The 16873-nt window shown below is 54.3% G+C and overlaps 1 protein-coding gene across 1 annotated transcript in view; it reads right to left on the bottom strand.

Moving 5' to 3' along the window:
- Nucleotides 1–353: 353 nt before the first annotated feature.
- Nucleotides 354–16873, bottom strand: part of HDAC8 (histone deacetylase 8) — a 16807-nt gene continuing 287 nt past the window's right edge. Inside the window, exons 2-10 of the mRNA XM_010179629.1 lie at nt 15817–15947; nt 14867–15008; nt 11915–12027; nt 10847–10924; nt 10337–10445; nt 8554–8726; nt 6563–6657; nt 2267–2372; nt 354–373 (exon numbers count right to left, since the gene is read on the bottom strand). Of these exons, the coding sequence (XP_010177931.1) occupies nt 354–373; nt 2267–2372; nt 6563–6657; nt 8554–8726; nt 10337–10445; nt 10847–10924; nt 11915–12027; nt 14867–15008; nt 15817–15947 (967 nt within the window). The remainder of the gene's footprint in view (nt 374–2266; nt 2373–6562; nt 6658–8553; nt 8727–10336; nt 10446–10846; nt 10925–11914; nt 12028–14866; nt 15009–15816; nt 15948–16873) is intronic.

Genomic DNA, 16873 nt, shown 5'->3' with positions numbered 1-16873 from the left:
CGGCGCTGGGTTCCAGCCGGGGTGGTTCACAGCTCTGAGCTGCCCTCTCTTAAAAAACATTTCAAGCAAGTTGTGAGAATGAACTCTGCGGTGTTCAGAAAGGACCAAGAAGGGAGGGAGGCTCTGCCAGCACTGGAAGGCTGTGGCCGGAGAGCCCGCACTCCTGCCCGGGAAGAGTCACGGCGCTTGTGGTGCACAGCAGCTTTTCTTCATTAAAGAGAACAAAACGAACCAAACAACAGTAATTTCTTCCAAATTTCCCCCGCCGCCACAATCTCACCAGCTGCTTAGATAAACACACCATCTTTCCCCATGGGAAACGCTCCTGCGGAAACCTGAGCCTTCCTTCTGTGCTAAACATGCTTCAGGTTGCCTGCAAATAAAAGGAGGCAGAAAAGGGTATTTCCACTGATATTTCAGCCTGACGAAGTGGCCTGGCCAGGGATGCCACCTCTAATCCTCATGGACCGGGCAGTGACACAAGAACCCCCGCCTCAGCGCAGACCCCAGCCCCTGTGGCCCCTCGCTCCACCAGGAGACAGCCCCGCTGCCATGGGTCCTGCTGCAGACTGCGGGTGGCTCGGGGCTCATGGCCAGCACTGCAGGGGCACACACGCTCCCCGCTGCCTTGTCCTTTCTCTGGGCTGGATGTGCTGCCAGGAGCGCGCAGCACGGATCCCTCCTTCCAGCTCTGGAGTGATGCTGTTCCTCCTCCCCTCCTGGGACACCCCAGGGCATCCACGGCCATCACACCCCCCACTCACCTCCTCCTAATCCCTGGGAAAGTAATGGAACTAGTCCTCCTAGAAATAGGGACCAAACGAAGCAGGTGACTGGGAAAAGCCAGCATGGATTGACCAAGGCCAGGCTCATCTGGTCATCTTCTAAACAAAGTCCATCTCCGGCGATGCAGGAGAGCAGTGGATGCTGTTAACCTGATTTCAGCAGTGTTTGACACTGCTCCCCACAGTCTCCTCCTGGACAGACTGGAAAGATACAGACTGGATGGGTGGTCTGCACGGGTGGGTAGCCTGTGCTGGTCACAGGCAGCACGCAGAGCATGGTGATCAGTGAATTTTACTAGGGCTGACAGCCTGTCACTTGTGGTGTCCCCCAGGGACTGATGCTGGGCCCCACACTGTTCAACATCTTCAGAAAGATCTGGATGGTGGGACTGAGAGCAGCCTCACCATGTTTGCTGATGGGTGCTGAGGGGGACACATAAGGGACAGCCACCTTACAGAGACCTGGAGAAGCTGGAAGAGTGGGATAACAAGAGCAGGACAAGGATGAGGTCCTGCAGCTGGGACAGAATAACCAGGGCCCGGTTAAGGTTTGGATCTGCATGGCTGGGGAGCAGCCTTGCCGAAAGGGACCCGGGGTCCCGGTGGGCAGCAAGCTGAGCATGATCCAGCAGCGCCCGCTGCAGCAATGAAGGCAAGTGGAACCCTGAGCAGCATCTGCAGAGGCATTACCAGCAGAGATAGGGATGGGACCATCCCACTCTACTCAGTGCTTGTCAGCTGCACCTGCAATACCGTGTCCACCTCTGGCCACCACAAATCAAAGACATGGGCAGACTGGAGAGGGCCCAAAGGAGGACCAAAAGACGATCACAGGGCTGGAGAACCTGCCCTGTGAGGAACGGCTGATGGAGCTGGGTCTCTTCTCCCTGGAGAAGGCTCATGGGGACCTCATCACAGTATTCCAGTACTTGAAGGGCAGCTCCAGAGGACAGAGACTCTCTTCACAAGGAGCCACATGGAGAGGACAAGGAGCAACAGGTAGGAGTTGCACCAGGAGAGGTTTCACCTCTCTTATTCTTTCAATAAGAAATAGGTTTTTTCACAGTGAGAACAAACAATCAGTGGCAGAGTCCCCATTACAAGACGTTTTCAAGGTGCGATTGGACAGAGTGCTAGACAACCTCATCTAGGCTGCCTTTCCCTTGAAAGGTTGGACCAGGCGACCCTCAAGCAACGTGGGCTGTCCTGTGGCTCCAGTGAGGATGAGGCCCTGTGCTTCTCTGCCCAGCCAGAGAAAAGGCAATGGCAGCTTTTGCTAAGAGCGACCCACAGCTCTGAGGTGTTGTGCTATGAACACTGAGAACCCCGAGCGAAACAGGAGACAGACGACGTGGTACGCAATGAGCAGTCAAGGGGATGTGGTTCATCTTTCCAGTCAGCGGGAAAGACTCCAGCAAGCTTCCCTGAAGTCCACTCTAAAAAGACCTGTACGTAGCGTAGCGCTGGCTTGGACAACTCACCTTTGATAGCGTTAAGAATTTCTTGAACTCTCTGTGGCTCGTTGCGGTCTGGTCTGCAGCTCGGTGTGATCTCCAGCACATAATCGGGACCGTACTCTGTGAAGAACTGCAGGAAAGCAGAGAGCAGAGTCAGCAGAGGGCTCCGGCTGGGCCAAGGGTGCTCCCCATGGGTACCTGTTTGTGAAAGGGCAAAGCACCAACTCCATCTGAGCAGCTTAACTACGCCAAAGAGGCGCTTCTGCAGCGTCCGTGCCTGCCCCAGCTTTGCAACTGCTGCCAGTTCATGGGCTTGGGAAGCAGAGCTCAGTGGTGCATACAACAGCAGTCTCATGTCTATCCCAATGCTTTATTTGGGAAAGCTGTTGATGCCCATTTTACACATGGTTACCTGCAAACCTGATTTTTTTAATAAACCAAATTCAAGTGCTGCCTATCAGATATCCTTCCTTTCAGCTCCCTGCCCCACCTTGCAGAGTACTGCATTGTCGTGAGGACACAACGGGCAGGAGAAAAGCCAGCGTGCTTCAATGTTCTTAACAGGTCTTTCCTGGCTGAGCACTTCAGCAGCGTGCAGCTGAGCCTGGATGAGCAACCCTGCAGCACATGGGCTCTACATGATAATGCAGAATCACAAATTATTGACAGCGGTTTTGTTTCACGATCACACAGCACTGAGCAAAGATGTAGACACACCAGGGTTAAAAATTCAGTGGTGAAGTGACACTCGGTCGTGTCACAACCCCTGGAGAGCTTCACCCCATGGAGGGTTGGTCCAGACCTAAAGCTATCACACCAAAGACAGGGAAATTCACAGCGTTGTTGTCTCCCAAGTGACTAACGATGCACAGGGCTGGGGATTTCTTTAAGGGTGAGATTGGAGGTGGCAGATCTGGACACCCAAGGCCAACATCTCTGCACTGGCAGGGACAGCAAAGGCTTCTCCAAGCAGACCTCACCACGCCAGCACTGAAGAGGAAAATGAAGTGGCTCCTGAATGCTGCAGGCTGCCCTTCAGCACTGAAAGCAAACCCGAAGTCACGCCGTGTTTACCACGAATCACTGTGCTAAAGAACTGCCTGCTCTGCAAGCACAGCACAGTGCTGCCCGCCCTGCTGCTGGCCAGGCTTTTTTGTGGGCCAACACAACATTCCACTGTGGAATGGGCAGTAAAACGCAGATTTTGACAGTGGCACTGGCTCATTTTCCAGTGACTGAGCACTGCAGACCCAGTCAGCTGCCTTAAAAATTGGAAGACTCTGTCCTTTTTAGCAAGTCAAGGCTGGGATCAACACTTTCAATGCTGTGAGAATGAGATCCCAGAATACCAGAATGTGAGGAGTTGGAAGGGACCTGCAAAGCTGATCCAGTGCAACCCCTGCCAGAGCAGGATCACCAGAGCAGTCACACAGGAACACGGCCAGGGCTTTGGGTGTCTGCAGACAAGGAGACTCCACAACCTCTCTGGGCAGCCTGGGCCATGCTCCATAACCCTCACACTCACAAAGTTTCTCCTCATCTTCAGCTTGAACCTCCTGTGCTCCAGCTTGGGACCATTGCCCCTTGTCCTGCCATTGGACATCCCAGAGCAGAGCCTGGCTCCTTCCTCCTGACACTGGCCCTTTCCAAATGGATCCCCATGAATGAGGGCACCCCTCAGTCTCCTTTGCTCCAAGCTCAAGAGCCCCAGCTCCCTCAGCTGCTCCTCAGCAGAAGATGCTCCACTCCCTCCATCATCTTTGTGGCCCTGCTGGACTCTTTCAAGCAGTTCCTGTCCTTCTTGAACTCAGGGGCCAGAACTGGACACAAGATTGCAGCCGTGTGGTGAGCAGGGCAGAGCAGAGGGGCAGGAGAACCTCTCTGCCCTCCAACCACCCCTTCTCATCCACCCCAGGATGGCGTTGGCCTTCTTGGCTCAAGGGCACATTGCTGGCTCTCGGTCATCCCGTCTGTCCCCCAAACCGACACGGGACAGCTGAGGACACGCAGCCATCCCCACAGGTGGGCAGGAGGAGGGCCCCAGGCACAGTGCACAGACACGGATCTCCAGGGGAGGACACCCGCAGCCCGGGCACTGCATTGCTTGATGGAGTTTGCCTTATCCACACAGACACCCACCAAGCACAAGCACTCCCATGGCATCTTGGAGCTGACAGCCCCAAACCCAACCTCCGTCGTTCTCATCTGTCAAGGGGAACAGATTCAGCAGGCACAGATTAACACACACAAAGGCTGGGACATAACAGAGGTGGAGGCTGGACTTGCCAAGACAAGAGCTGGGAAGAAGACACAGCCCAGCCCTCACAGGACCTCTGCAAATAAGCAAAAACCAGCACTTCCCAGCTGGTCTGTCCCAATCCCAGGCCCTGTCACATCCTGCACAAAGTCCAGCCTTCTCACAGCTTCACTGGTTTATCAGCCTCAGCTATGGACTTCCCACTGGTGAGCAAACAGACGCAGCTGACTGCTCTTCCTCCATGGGTGACAAGGCCTTGGAGGACCATGGACACCAGCAAGAGCTATTGGTTGGAGTACAGCAGTCATCAGGCTGCAGCCTCAGCTGAGCCCACAGCAGCGGGATCGGGGAGTCTGCTCTGTGTGGGGGATGGCAGCCTGGGGACAGCATCCAAATCAAAAGGACACGTTAGCTGCAGCAAAGACAAACCTACAACTGCTGGGACCTGCTGTGCTTCTGCTCTGGTGGAAAACAGCACAAACAGCAAGAGGGTTGTCAGCTGCACTGCAGACCCCTGCAGCGAGACCTCTGCAGCGAGACCCCTCCCTCCTGCCCACTGCACTGCCACTGTGTTACAAGGAACCTGCATCTACTTAAGTATCCGAGTCCAGACTGGATCAAGAGGAGATTTTGTAGCTGAGCTTCAGCAGAGCTCGCTGCTCTTGGAAAATAACGTTTCTCCTTTCCAAGCCAGCGTGACAACACGTTAGAGAAGGTGTTTATTGCTGCTGCAACCTTAGCACAGAGCCATTCTGTCCAACACCCCCAGCCAAACACGGGACCAAGTAACCAAAAATTGCTGCATCTCCCTCTACCTCAGAGACAGCGTAACAGTAACCCCAAGCCCAGCTTTATTCTCTTCCAAGAGACATTCAGGCACCGACCCAAACCACTGCCAAGTGCAAATCAGCTGGAGAAACCACGCCCAGGTTTGCTGCACATCTGCAGTGCTTCCCGTTTTATTTCAAAGTATGAAAAAGATGTAAGCTACAAACCCAAAAACAGAGTTTCTGATGAGACTGAAAGTCAGCCAGAAAGGCTTTACCAAAGAAGAAAGGATGGGAAGAGACAAATTTTCACACTGCAAGAGGAGCTGCTGGAATCTCCAGCCCTTATCCATCAGGGCACTCGGTGCCACAACAAATGAACTGTTCAGAGCAACAACAAACAGGCAAAACCAAGCCACCCCCAGCAGTTAAATCCTACAGAGGAATTAATCACCTTTAATTAATTAATTAAATTCTACCCTTTTCACTTCCCTTGTATAGAAAAGACCCAGTCTTGTTTAAAACCCGTTTCTGCAGAAACTCGGCAAAAGGATCATATTTAAGCGTGACCCCTTTCCAAAAGCATCTTGTATCCCTAATCACCAGTTTTTATAACGATAAATGTCCAGTTTCAAGCCACACAAACACTTTACTTCCTCAGGCACATTGGTCCGTGGGATCCTTAGACAAAGGCAAACCCAAAATCCTCACAGTCGGCGTGAGCCGCTTTGCAGGCGCAGGTTTGTTTCTGTAGAGTCAGTAACACCAACCTGTGGTTTGAGACCTACTACGACCCTACAGCTATTCCACCCGAATTCAGTCTGGAGCGTGTCCCTCCGGCCCCGCTCGGGTCTGCACTGCGACAGCCCAGAGGCGATGATGAACAGGGCCTGGCCCCAGGGCACACTGCGAGGTCAGGAACAGTTCAGCCGCGCTGGGTGCTTTCCGTAAGTCAACAAAAGCTGAGAAAACCCAAAGCCTTGGGAAAGGCATGGCTCTTCCCTGGCAAAAGTACGTGCACGTCCTAAAGAGCTCTTTGAGCAAACAGGTGACTCCCCCTCCCCATCCCCTCTGTAATTATCTGAGACCAGGGTTTATTGGCACCTGAGACCTCTTGCAAAAAGGCGTGGACAGCCTCAGGTTTTGGGAACAAGCACCCACTGTGCTGCTAGGACAGGGCGCTATTGTGGCAGGGGTGTCCCAACAATGCAGCATTGAGCGGCGAGGATGCGCCTGGGTCAGGGAGAACAACTCGTCTCCTGCGCAAGGAGAAGGGAGGGTTTGTCAAAGCTTTACCTCGTGATCCGGGATCTCGGAGGACAGCGTTCTCCCAAGGATGACGCCAGTCAAATACGTCCAGCAGCGAGCTGTGTTAGCAAGGTTGTAGCCTCCTGTCTCCGGCAACAGTTGTCATTTTGGAGGGTGAAGAGTGGGGAAAGGGAAGAGAGAGGGAGAGATTTAGTGGAAGGAACAAATTGCGGAGGCAACACACGCGATTTACATGAATTCAGCTTATTTCATCCACTCAAGCTGCGCCCAAAACCTGCATTTTTGCACCTGTTACACGAGACCAGGTCCGAATGATGCTGTGTGCAAGGGCAGAGCTCCCAAACTGAACCCAGTCAGAGGTCGGGCTCCTCCCGAGATCCCGCACGACCCCGGCCCCGTGCGCTGGGCTCCCTCCTGGCAGCACCCGGCGCTGGTGTCACCCTGGGACCACAATGGGTGCCCAGGTCATGGGGAGAAGGGCAGGGGCAGTGCAGACACGGGCGACTCCCGCGTTTTAACTCCGGCCTTCGACCCTCACGGCGAACCACACATGCGCAGCCATTCGCTGGTGAGTGCTCCAGCACTGCCACGTTTGAGAGGACTCAGATGGAGCTCTTCAGTATAATTTGCTTTACAATAAATGAGGTTTCACAGTCAGTATGGCAATGGTCAGCCCCATTGTAACAGTACCTGGGACCACAAGGAGAAACCTCAGCTGAAGGCAAATCCTGCAAGGGCCTCAGAAGTCTTTTTTCCAGCAGAGGTGACCAAAACAGTAAGAGAGAAAATAACTTTGGAAAGAGAGGGAAACCGTGGTTTTCAACCTTCCCTTCTCTTTGGGTCAGTGGTTTTTTGTTTTGGTTTGTGGGGGTTTTTTTGCAAGTATTGACTCCTCCCCCAGTTTCCACTTCAGACCCCTCCATGAGCTGCAGCGCTGGGACACTTCTTTGGTATTTGCATGAGCAACAAAGAGCTGTCCTTCATTTTTGACAAAAGTTTTGGGGTTTCTTTTTGCCTGAAAGGTGCCATCTCCAGAATACCCACACACACGCACAGCAGGATTGAACACTCACAATCCTTCAAAACAAACTTCATTAGGCACATCAAATTTTAGGCCTAACATGCTATACCCGATCTCCCCATCTCAAAAAGGACAATGGCCAGAGCCAATACGGCTCCAGGCACAGAGTTGGGGGCTCTCCCTGGCACTCAGTAGCTCTTGCTGTTCTGAAACGCTGCTGCAGAAAGCCTGTGCAGTGCTCTCCCCACTGGTTGTGCAGCACGGCAGAGCTGAGTCAACCTTGGCTTTTGCTGGCTATCAGAGCCCTGCTGCACCCAGCATCAGCCACTCCTTTTCCCAAGCTGCTGCGTTAATCCGAACGAAACCATTCATTGCCAGATGCTCGAGGTAGGTTTGGGAACACAGTGCTCACTTTTAAAGAGAAGCACTGAAGGGCTGATCAACAGAGAGGGGAATCAGAAGTGCCATTGAGAAGCCAGGGTCAGCACACCAGGGTTAACAGCCTCTGCCCTTCTCCGGAGGAGCCAAACCCAGAATACCAGAATGTGAGGAGTTGGAAGGGACCTGCAAAGCTGATCCAGTGCAACCCCTGCCAGAGCAGGATCACCAGAGCAGTCACACAGGAACACGGCCAGGGCTTTGGGTGTCTCCAGACAAGGAGACTCCACAACCTCTCTGGGCAGCCTGGGCCATGCTCCATAACCCTCACACTCACAAAGTTTCTCCTCATCTTCAGCTTGAACCTCCTGTGCTCCAGCTTGGGACCATTGCCCCTTGTCCTGCCATTGGACATCCCAGAGCAGAGCCTGGCTCCTTCCTCCTGACACTCTCAGGCCAAGCAGCCTTTACTGCAAAATCTTGGGGTCAGGATTGAGGCTCACATCAGTCAGTACCAAGGATTTTGGGTCCGTGTGCCACGGAGCGCCCTCCCGACGCTGCCTAGGGCTGCACGGGATGCAGGAGGACAAATCCGCTCATCGTGCACGCACTCACTCACCTCCTCCCAGGACCAGCGTTGCGAGCTGCCATTGCAGGACGTACTGCAGGCATCGGCCCACGCCCTCGGGGGTCATGTTGAAGGAGCACATGGGATCTCCGGCGATGATGTCCGCCCCCAGCTGCAGCACCACGGCGTCGGGGTTGAAGGCGGCGTACACCTCCTTCAGCACGCTGTGGAGGGAGCGGCGCAGGTCACTGCAGTGTGGCTCAGAGGGTGCTGATGGCACGGCCCTGGTCCCCCACATCCACCAACGTCTCGCACGGCTTCTGTGCCCTCTGCTCCCACCCGCTTCGCACCAGTTACGCTCCCTCTGCTCCCAGCTGGCTTCTGCTTCCGCTGCTCTCCTGCAGTAAGTTTAGCTCTCAAAGCGCTCATCACAAGGCTGATGAAGGCAAAAGCACCACTGAGAACAACGGGGAGGGGGATCTAGTCCCGATCAGCATCAAACCACATCCACATTGGCCGCCCTGAGCCTAAGGGCTGCAAGCCAAATCCAGGGGCTTCTCTCCCCTGTAAAAGTCGCAGTGAATAGCAAGGTCTGACCAAACAACAACCCTAAAGGACACCTCTCACCAGGACAGCACGAACAGAGCAGCGGTCTGTCCAGGTCCTCACTCTCCTCTCCCATACGGCTCGTGAGGCAGAAATGCATTTCCCCGGCTCTAGCTGACGCTGGGGAGCAGCAGGGCCAGTGTCCTGGTGCCTTATCAGAAGTATTCCCTCTTGCAGAGAACAACAGGGCATGTCGGACACTGGGCTTTGCCCCAGATTTTCAGTATTATGAACACCACAAAGGGAGTAATCCTGTCCCAGCACTGTGCTCCAAAGCCCAAAACACAAGGGCAGTGACGGAGGAAAACATGTTCCTTTCACAATAGTGCTTTTATTTTGCTAAAGTAGAAACAGATGTGATCCCTGGAATAAATGCTTTTCCCTCGGTTAAGAGAACCTAAACATCGCCAGTTCTTATTTGATATGCAATGAGAAACTGCAGCAGTGCCAAACGAGTGAGCTGCTTCCCTGTGACAAAGCCTGCATTTCCCAGCCCTCACCCAGAGAAACTCATCCACTGCTGCACCCACACAAGGAGCCCTGAGCTCAGTGCGGTTTGCCGAGGCTGATGCCTGCAGGGTGAGGCCATCAGCCCCACAACCAGCACAAACTCCCTGCTGAAATATGGGCACTGCTGGGAAAAACTTGACAGAGGACGTGAAAAACTCTGGGGAAGAAGTCACAACCCCTCACCAAGAACAAACATGTGAGGTCGAGGGAAAGCAGGGCTCCTTGTGCACAGTGACCCCGGGTACAGCAGCACAGCCTCAGCGTTTCCAGAGTCCGGTCCCAGCACCCGGGGCCCGGCAGCGACTCGCACCACGCACGCTCTGACAGCGACTGGGCCACGCAAACTGGGCGGACAGCGACAGTCACAGTGCAAGGAAAGAGCAGACAGGCATAACCCTTCTTCCTGAAGCGGACCCACAGTCTTCTGCAGGTGTCCACACCCAAAAAGCGCTCGTCTCTTCTCAGTCTCTCCTTAAACACACAAGGCTGAGAGACCCTCCAGCCACCCACAAATGCCTCTGTATTTTCAGTTTGCCTAAGGATTCGGACAAGGCTTTGAGACCTCTTAAGATCCGTGTTCACTGTAATCAAAAACTGTAACAGGGAAAGGTGCAAGCCTTAACAAAGGCCTGTAATTAAAAACAGTAAATAAAATCTGTGCAGTCTCTGTACTCCAAAATCCCATCCAAGTAAACCGTATCAGAGCAAGGGGGCTTACGTTTCACAGATCTGGTAATACTTCTCATCCTGAATGCCATCCTGAATAGGTACATTCACGCTGTAATAGCGCCCTTTCCCCAGGCCAACATCGGTCACATCACCAGTGCCTGAAAACCAGAAAGAGACGTGGTTAATGACGAGGAAAAGAGGATCAGCAGCAGGAGAAACATGTTGGATGTCCCAGATGAGAGCAGAGAGCCAGGATGCACTCATGGAGATGTCCACTTGCCTCTACCGGTAACGGAGGGGCTGGCTGGGCCCGGCTCTCCCCTCTGCCCCGTTCTGCCGTGCAGCCTTCCAGGGCTGGTGGCCGCCCAGCAGTGGCACTGCCCAGAGCTTCAGAACAGCCAGAAACAGGGAGACGCCGCACACGCAGCCCCTCTCTTTCCTTCTCCTGGGTCAGCAGCAGCGAGACCCCTCTGCAGCCGACAGGGGGGGACTCGCCTTGCTGGGGTCTCGTCAGCAACACCTGAACCAAGTCAGCACAAACCTCTCGAGTTCAACTTGCCTGGGAAGAATCCTGGCGAAAACTTGTGCAGGGAAACAGTCATGACTTTCGAGGTGAAACTAAAGGCATCTTCAACTCCTGTCAGACAAGGGAAGAGAAACACCTTTCACACATCAGTCAAATAAATGAGAGTCTAAACACACAAATGAGCCACTCAATAAACACAGGGCAGCAACCAGAGAAGCAGAAAACCAGATGTGGCTCATCCTTACTCAATGGAGACCTGAATTCAACTGCAGCAAAGGTCACAACCAAAATGAACTTGGCAGATCTGGCGCTCTGTGGTACTGAACGGATCCCAACCCTGGGTCAGGCCCAGGACAGCAGCATCCGCCTGCACTGCCTGGCCTGCGGGGAGGGCACTGAGACGCGAGGCCTTGGCCAGAGCTCAGCTCTGATAGAGACAGAGCTACCGGGCGCTCGCTTTTTCTCAGCGCTGCTGCGGTTCAACATGCCTTTTCTTTTCCTTAAAGACATGTTAAAAGAGTGGGGGTGGGGAAGGGAAAAAGAAGTAACAGGAAACTTAACAGAAACCAAATGTAAGGAGAAAACGGAGCAAAATGAAACACACTGTAAAATTCAGGAGAGCGGGAAATGTTAAATGGTGCTGAAATAATGTCCCTGAGCAAGAGCGCAGTTTCAGCAAGGCCAGCTCTGGCTTTGGTTTTATAGCATCAAGTCTTATTTTAAAGGCTCTGTTTACTACTGACCACTTCCCTCTCACACTGTGGCGCTGAGCACTTAAACGCTGCCAGCAGCTGCTCTGCTGGGATGGACACCAGGGCGTGGAAGGTGCTCGGGTCAGAGCCCCCGGCAGAGGGGATTACGGGAAAGGGATCGCGCTCTTTGTTGCATCAGGTACAAGACTGTGGCCCAGACCCCCAAGAGGCATCACAGGGCAAAAATCAGCACAGGGCAAATCCATAAAGCAGAGCAAGGCAAAGATGGGTTAAAGGGACTTGACTGCACTGGAGGGAAGCAAGGCCATGGCTGCTGCAGCAGGGGAAGCCCTCACTCTTCCCACTCCTCCCCGGAGCTGTGCTGTTTGCAGCCTGCGCTGGGCCTTACCGTCTCCATGATGCAAATCCAAATCGATGTACAGTACACGGTCAAACTTCTGGCGCAGCCGCAGGATTCCCAAGACAGCGTCGTTCAGGTAACAGAAGCCAGAAGCTTCATCTCTGCGAAAACAATGTCCATGAGGTTGCACATCACCAATGCAAATGTCACTGATCCCAGTGAGGTCTCTTTCACTTCACAAGCCTCCACCTCGCAGGGCACAGAGGAGGATGAAGAGCCCGGCTGAGGCCCAGCAGTGACCAAGGGCTGGATCAGGAGCAACTCAAAGCGTGGCTGGAAGCAGAGCAAACACGACTGCTTGTGCCCATCACTGCCCATCCCCGGGGCTGCCGGCAGCTGACAGCCCTGGTCAGAGGCTGCGACCCAGGGGGGCCGGGCAGGGCACACCGACCATTCCACTGCTGCACCAACAAAACATTCGCCTTCCGCACCTGAGGTGTTTTAAAGAAGCTCGGAGCCACTCAACTCAAAGCCACTCTCCACTGCACCTCCCTCTTGGCCATTTTCGTGTGCATGCCGGACAGGCACAGCCATGGCTCACAGCTGCTGGGAAGGTCCTGGCAGTGAAGGCAAGCCCAAAGCAGTCGCAGCTCTCTGCTGCTCTGTTCTGAAGCCTCAGAGTATGGAGGTTAAGCCTCTCTGCAAAGCAACATTATCCCTTCCTCCCCAGGAAAATGCAAAGAGGATGCCCCACGTGCAGTCCCACACAATGCAGCTGCTGGGCTCAACCAGGAGAGCGCCCTGGTGGCTGGGCAGAGGACAGGCATTGCATGGAAAGATTTATTCCTGACATGCATCACAGGGCAGCTTCCATATTGGTGGCATTAAAGGGACAACAAAGTTTCCTAATCCCTACTCCAGACTCTCCTCGAAGCCCCCGTCACCACCTAGCCCATATGCACTCCTAGGTCAGCCCTGAATAGCTGATTTAAAACAAAGCTTTATAGTTTGCGACAGGAGTGTCCAATCCCCACTTCCGCAGGCTCAAATGACCCCAGGATCTAAGACGTGCCTCTTGAAAACACTTACTGACCTTCTGCCACAGCAGTCCCCTTCTCCCCAGCAGTCCCCTGCCCCGCAAACAGCTGGGGATGGCGAGGAGCGAGCGTGGGGCAGCAGAACCGCACTTGCTCTCACTCCCTGCAGACCTGGAGCACAGACACTTCCCAGTGACCCTGTGCATTTACAGCGATGCTGAGAACTGGGATGGTATCTGGTGTGCTGGGAATCCTCCTGAACCGTGATTAGGTGCTGTGCTCCTCCCCTCCTTCCCAGCCCACAACCAAAGTGAACCACGCCGCGTCCTGGGCACCCTCCATCAAACTCACGACCTCCATCAAACTCAAGGTCAAGCAGAGCAGGACGCCAGCATGCAGAGGGACCAGGGTTGGAGCTGCAGCTCAGGACCAGCACCTAGGATCCTCCCCGCAAAGACCCGCATAGCAGAGCTGGGATGGTCGCTGCCTGGAGGGAGCGCAGTGCTGGCTCCAGAAAAGGCACCGGCTCAGTCTCACCCTCTGCCCACCAGCGAACAGGGCCTCCAGCAGCCCCAGCTGACAGTGGTTGCCACTCCCGCCTTTGGAACCTTGCAGAGCGACTGAGCCACCAGACAGCAGGAGGTTTTTGATAAGTGATGTGTGTTTTGCCAGGACACAGGTCCTGGCCCCAGGCACCTGCGATTCAGTGTCAGCCTGGCTGGACCCTGATGCTGGACTGGCACCACCGCTGCTGCCCATCCTGCAGCATCCCATGACACCACTGGGGTGACTGGGGAGGCTCCTTTGGGATCATTGAGTACTAAATGCCTTTTTTAAACAGTGTTTGTTTCCCAGAACGCTGCCAATAGCACAGCTCTGTGGCAGCAACACTGCTAAGATTTCTTTTGTTGCCAGGATTTTATGAACCATGCAATCGAGACAAAAAAGCACAGCAGTTTTTTAAAGAGCTGTCCCTCCTGTGAGGAGCAACAGGGCTCAGCCTGGCCAAGCTGAACTCCCTCCTTTCTTAGCAAGCCCTGGCTGAACCCACGTTCAGCAAAGTGCTGACCAGAAAAAGGGTCCTGATGGGACACTGCCATGGACGGGGTTTGCACAGCACCGTTACAGATCCAGGGCTTCTCTGCCGAATCAGAAAAGTCACTGGAGCAACCTGCACACTCACGCACAAGTCACTGGGGTCAGACACATGGCTCACGCTAATTTTGGGGGCTTCCCAGGGAAACTGAGCAGCACTGCAAGGGCTGGTTAGCTGGGGACAAGGGAGGACCCTGTCTCATCTGCATTTACAGGCAGCCCTCATGTTTTGGCAGATGGGGGACACAACTTAAAATAAAACATACTAATAAAACATCAAATAAAGTATTCATCCACAGGAAACAGGGAAGCCATAGAAACAAATTCTTTTACCGCTACAGAATCACAGGATTCAGGGATAAATTTTTTACTTTTTGTTCTGGATGATCGCATTGACACCGCAACCAGAGCGAACGGCTACTCAGAGAGCATGGGGAGAACCAGAGGTCAGCCCTGCACTGTCTCAGATCTTATTAAGGAACCAAAAAAGCCACACAAACCAGCCTGGACCACATGCTGCCACGTTCCCATTCTCTTCCAAGCTGAAGCAACACTGACCCTTTGCCTCTGCACAGCCCTTCTCTACGGACTCTGTGAAATCAGCTCTCACTTGGACTCTGAGAGACAGCCATGTCCCCATGGGCAGCGAGACAGCTCTGAATGCCCCTGCCCAGCTCTGCACCGCAGCCCAGGATGGGGTCAGGGCCAGGTCCAGTGACCCCCTGCCTCCCCTCACGCCTTGCATCCCCATCTCCTTGCTCTTCCAGCCACATCACCGCACCCTGAGGGCTCGCAGGGAAGCAGGGAGCGAGAAGGCAGGGTTCAGACACCAGGTGAGAAAGCACAAGGGAAGAGATTGTTTTCTTACTTCTTTGCATGATGCCACCCTCCAGGCCAGTTAATCGCTACCTTGCACTTGCCATCCAGCAGGCACTGGGCTGCGGTGATGGTGGCTCCTCCCACGGCTGCCGCATACTCAAAGATCCCCTCAGTAGCTGGACAGTCGTAACCTGCAGGTAAGAGTCTGCGTGTCGGACACAACAAGGCTTTTCCTGCGAGGGAAGCACCTCCGCTTTGGTTTGAGCCCTCTCTCTGCAACCGCTGTTCTGACTTTCTGTTCCAGGCACAACGAAACAGCCACAGCACAGAGCCCTCACACAGGTATTGGACTTGCACAGCAGATTTAGGGGGCGTAAGTAGGAAAAATATTGTATTTGGTTTGTGTGGCAAAGCTTTTTGTCATGGGAGAGTAGGTGCAGGGATGGCTTCTGCAAGAAGACACCAGGAACTGCACCCACGTCGGGCAGAGATGGCTCCAGGACAGACCCGAGACTGGGCAAGGCTGAGCCCCTCAGCAATGTCACAGCCCTCGGTGACAACGTCCTGAGGAAAGGGAAAAAATGGTGCACAGCCACTGGAGAGAGAAATGAGAATGTGGGAGAGGAATGACTGCGACACCGAGGGCAGCAAAGGAGGGAGGAGGTGCTCCAGGCGCCACAGCAGGGATTCCTCTGCAGCCCGTGGTGAGGCAGGCAGTGCCCTGCAGCCATGGAGGTCCACGGGGGAGCAGAGGTTGCCCCTGCACCCATGGAGGACCCCACGCCAGAGCAGGGGGCGCCCGACGGGGGCTGTGACCATGAGATCCTCCCGACAGGCGACCGCCGGCTGGCAGGGTTCAGTCACACCCACCCAAAGAGCGTTCCCCAGTAAACAGCCCAGCAGCCCACGAGCTCAGGCCTCTGTCTGACCTCTGCTGCAGCAAAAAGCACCCTGGACCCAATACCCAGTTAACCCCTTGCCGAAGATACGCGTCCTCACCCAGTCCATACTCCACGGACTCTGGATGGTCATCGTCCCCCTCCTCACTGACCTTCTGCAGGTGCTGCAGGTAGGCATCTGTGTGGAAGCTCGCCATCTCCTCCATGGAGGCCACTTTAGGCTTGACTATCCTAGGCAGAGAGGAGGAAGGCAGCCCATCAGGACAAGATGCTCCAGGGTTCAGCTGGAAGGCCCAGCTTTAACCTCCTCAGACCAGGAGCCTTCTTTGGGCAGCAACTGTTGACAAACCAAACAAAACCCCCTCCTTCTCTTGCACCAGACCATCACTTTGAGTGGGAAAGGTGCTCAGCTGAGCTGGATTAGGCCTTTCCCCAGCTTGGCACCACCCTGCTGGGCCAGAGCTGAGCTCTTACACGCTCTTAATTCCATCTGCATTCAAAGCAGAGGCCATCTCTGTCCTCAGCAACTCACACATCACCTTTCAGGGGTTTGGGCGCTTTGCAATCTGCCCAAACAAACCTTGCACCACGTGGAAGCCCTCTCCAAACCTCCAGGCTCTGGGGGCACGCGAAAGCAACACAGCACAGCTCCACTGCTATGGAGGAATGTGAGAGGCTCCCAGCTCCAGGCCGGTCCCGGTGCCAGGCACTGCTCACCAACACCAGCACAAATGGCCTCTGCAGTGGTACCTGCAGCCATTTCCCAAGTGCACTACCAAAACGACCAGAAAGAAGAAAATACTTTAAAAAAATACTCCAAATAGGACTTTCTGGCTCCCCTGAACTGGAGCATAGGATTTGTTTAAGATTTTATGAGATACTACATAAGAGAGGCTGCGCTAAGCCTTTTTTCCTTCTTCATATCCCCCAGTGTCAAGAGCCTAATGGGGCAGGAGGGTTCTGACTCCTCTGCCTCAGACCACATCTTATCTCTCCTGAACAGCACCAACACCTCACAAAAAGCCTCCCAAATCAATCACAATACCCAAAACTGCATGGTCCCTCTCAGCATCAGCACTGGTGGTGGACGGAGAGCAGCACCAGCACGGAGGGTTTCTACACCATGGCTTCTGCTTGGAGCCAGGACAGCAGCGGGG

This window comes from Mesitornis unicolor, unplaced genomic scaffold, assembly GCF_000695765.1.
Source record: "Mesitornis unicolor isolate BGI_N332 unplaced genomic scaffold, ASM69576v1 scaffold27032, whole genome shotgun sequence".
NCBI classification, from domain to species: Eukaryota; Metazoa; Chordata; class Aves; order Mesitornithiformes; family Mesitornithidae; genus Mesitornis; species Mesitornis unicolor.
The sequence above is the reverse complement of the archived record's forward strand: the minus strand, read 5'-3'. Positions and strand labels throughout refer to the sequence as shown.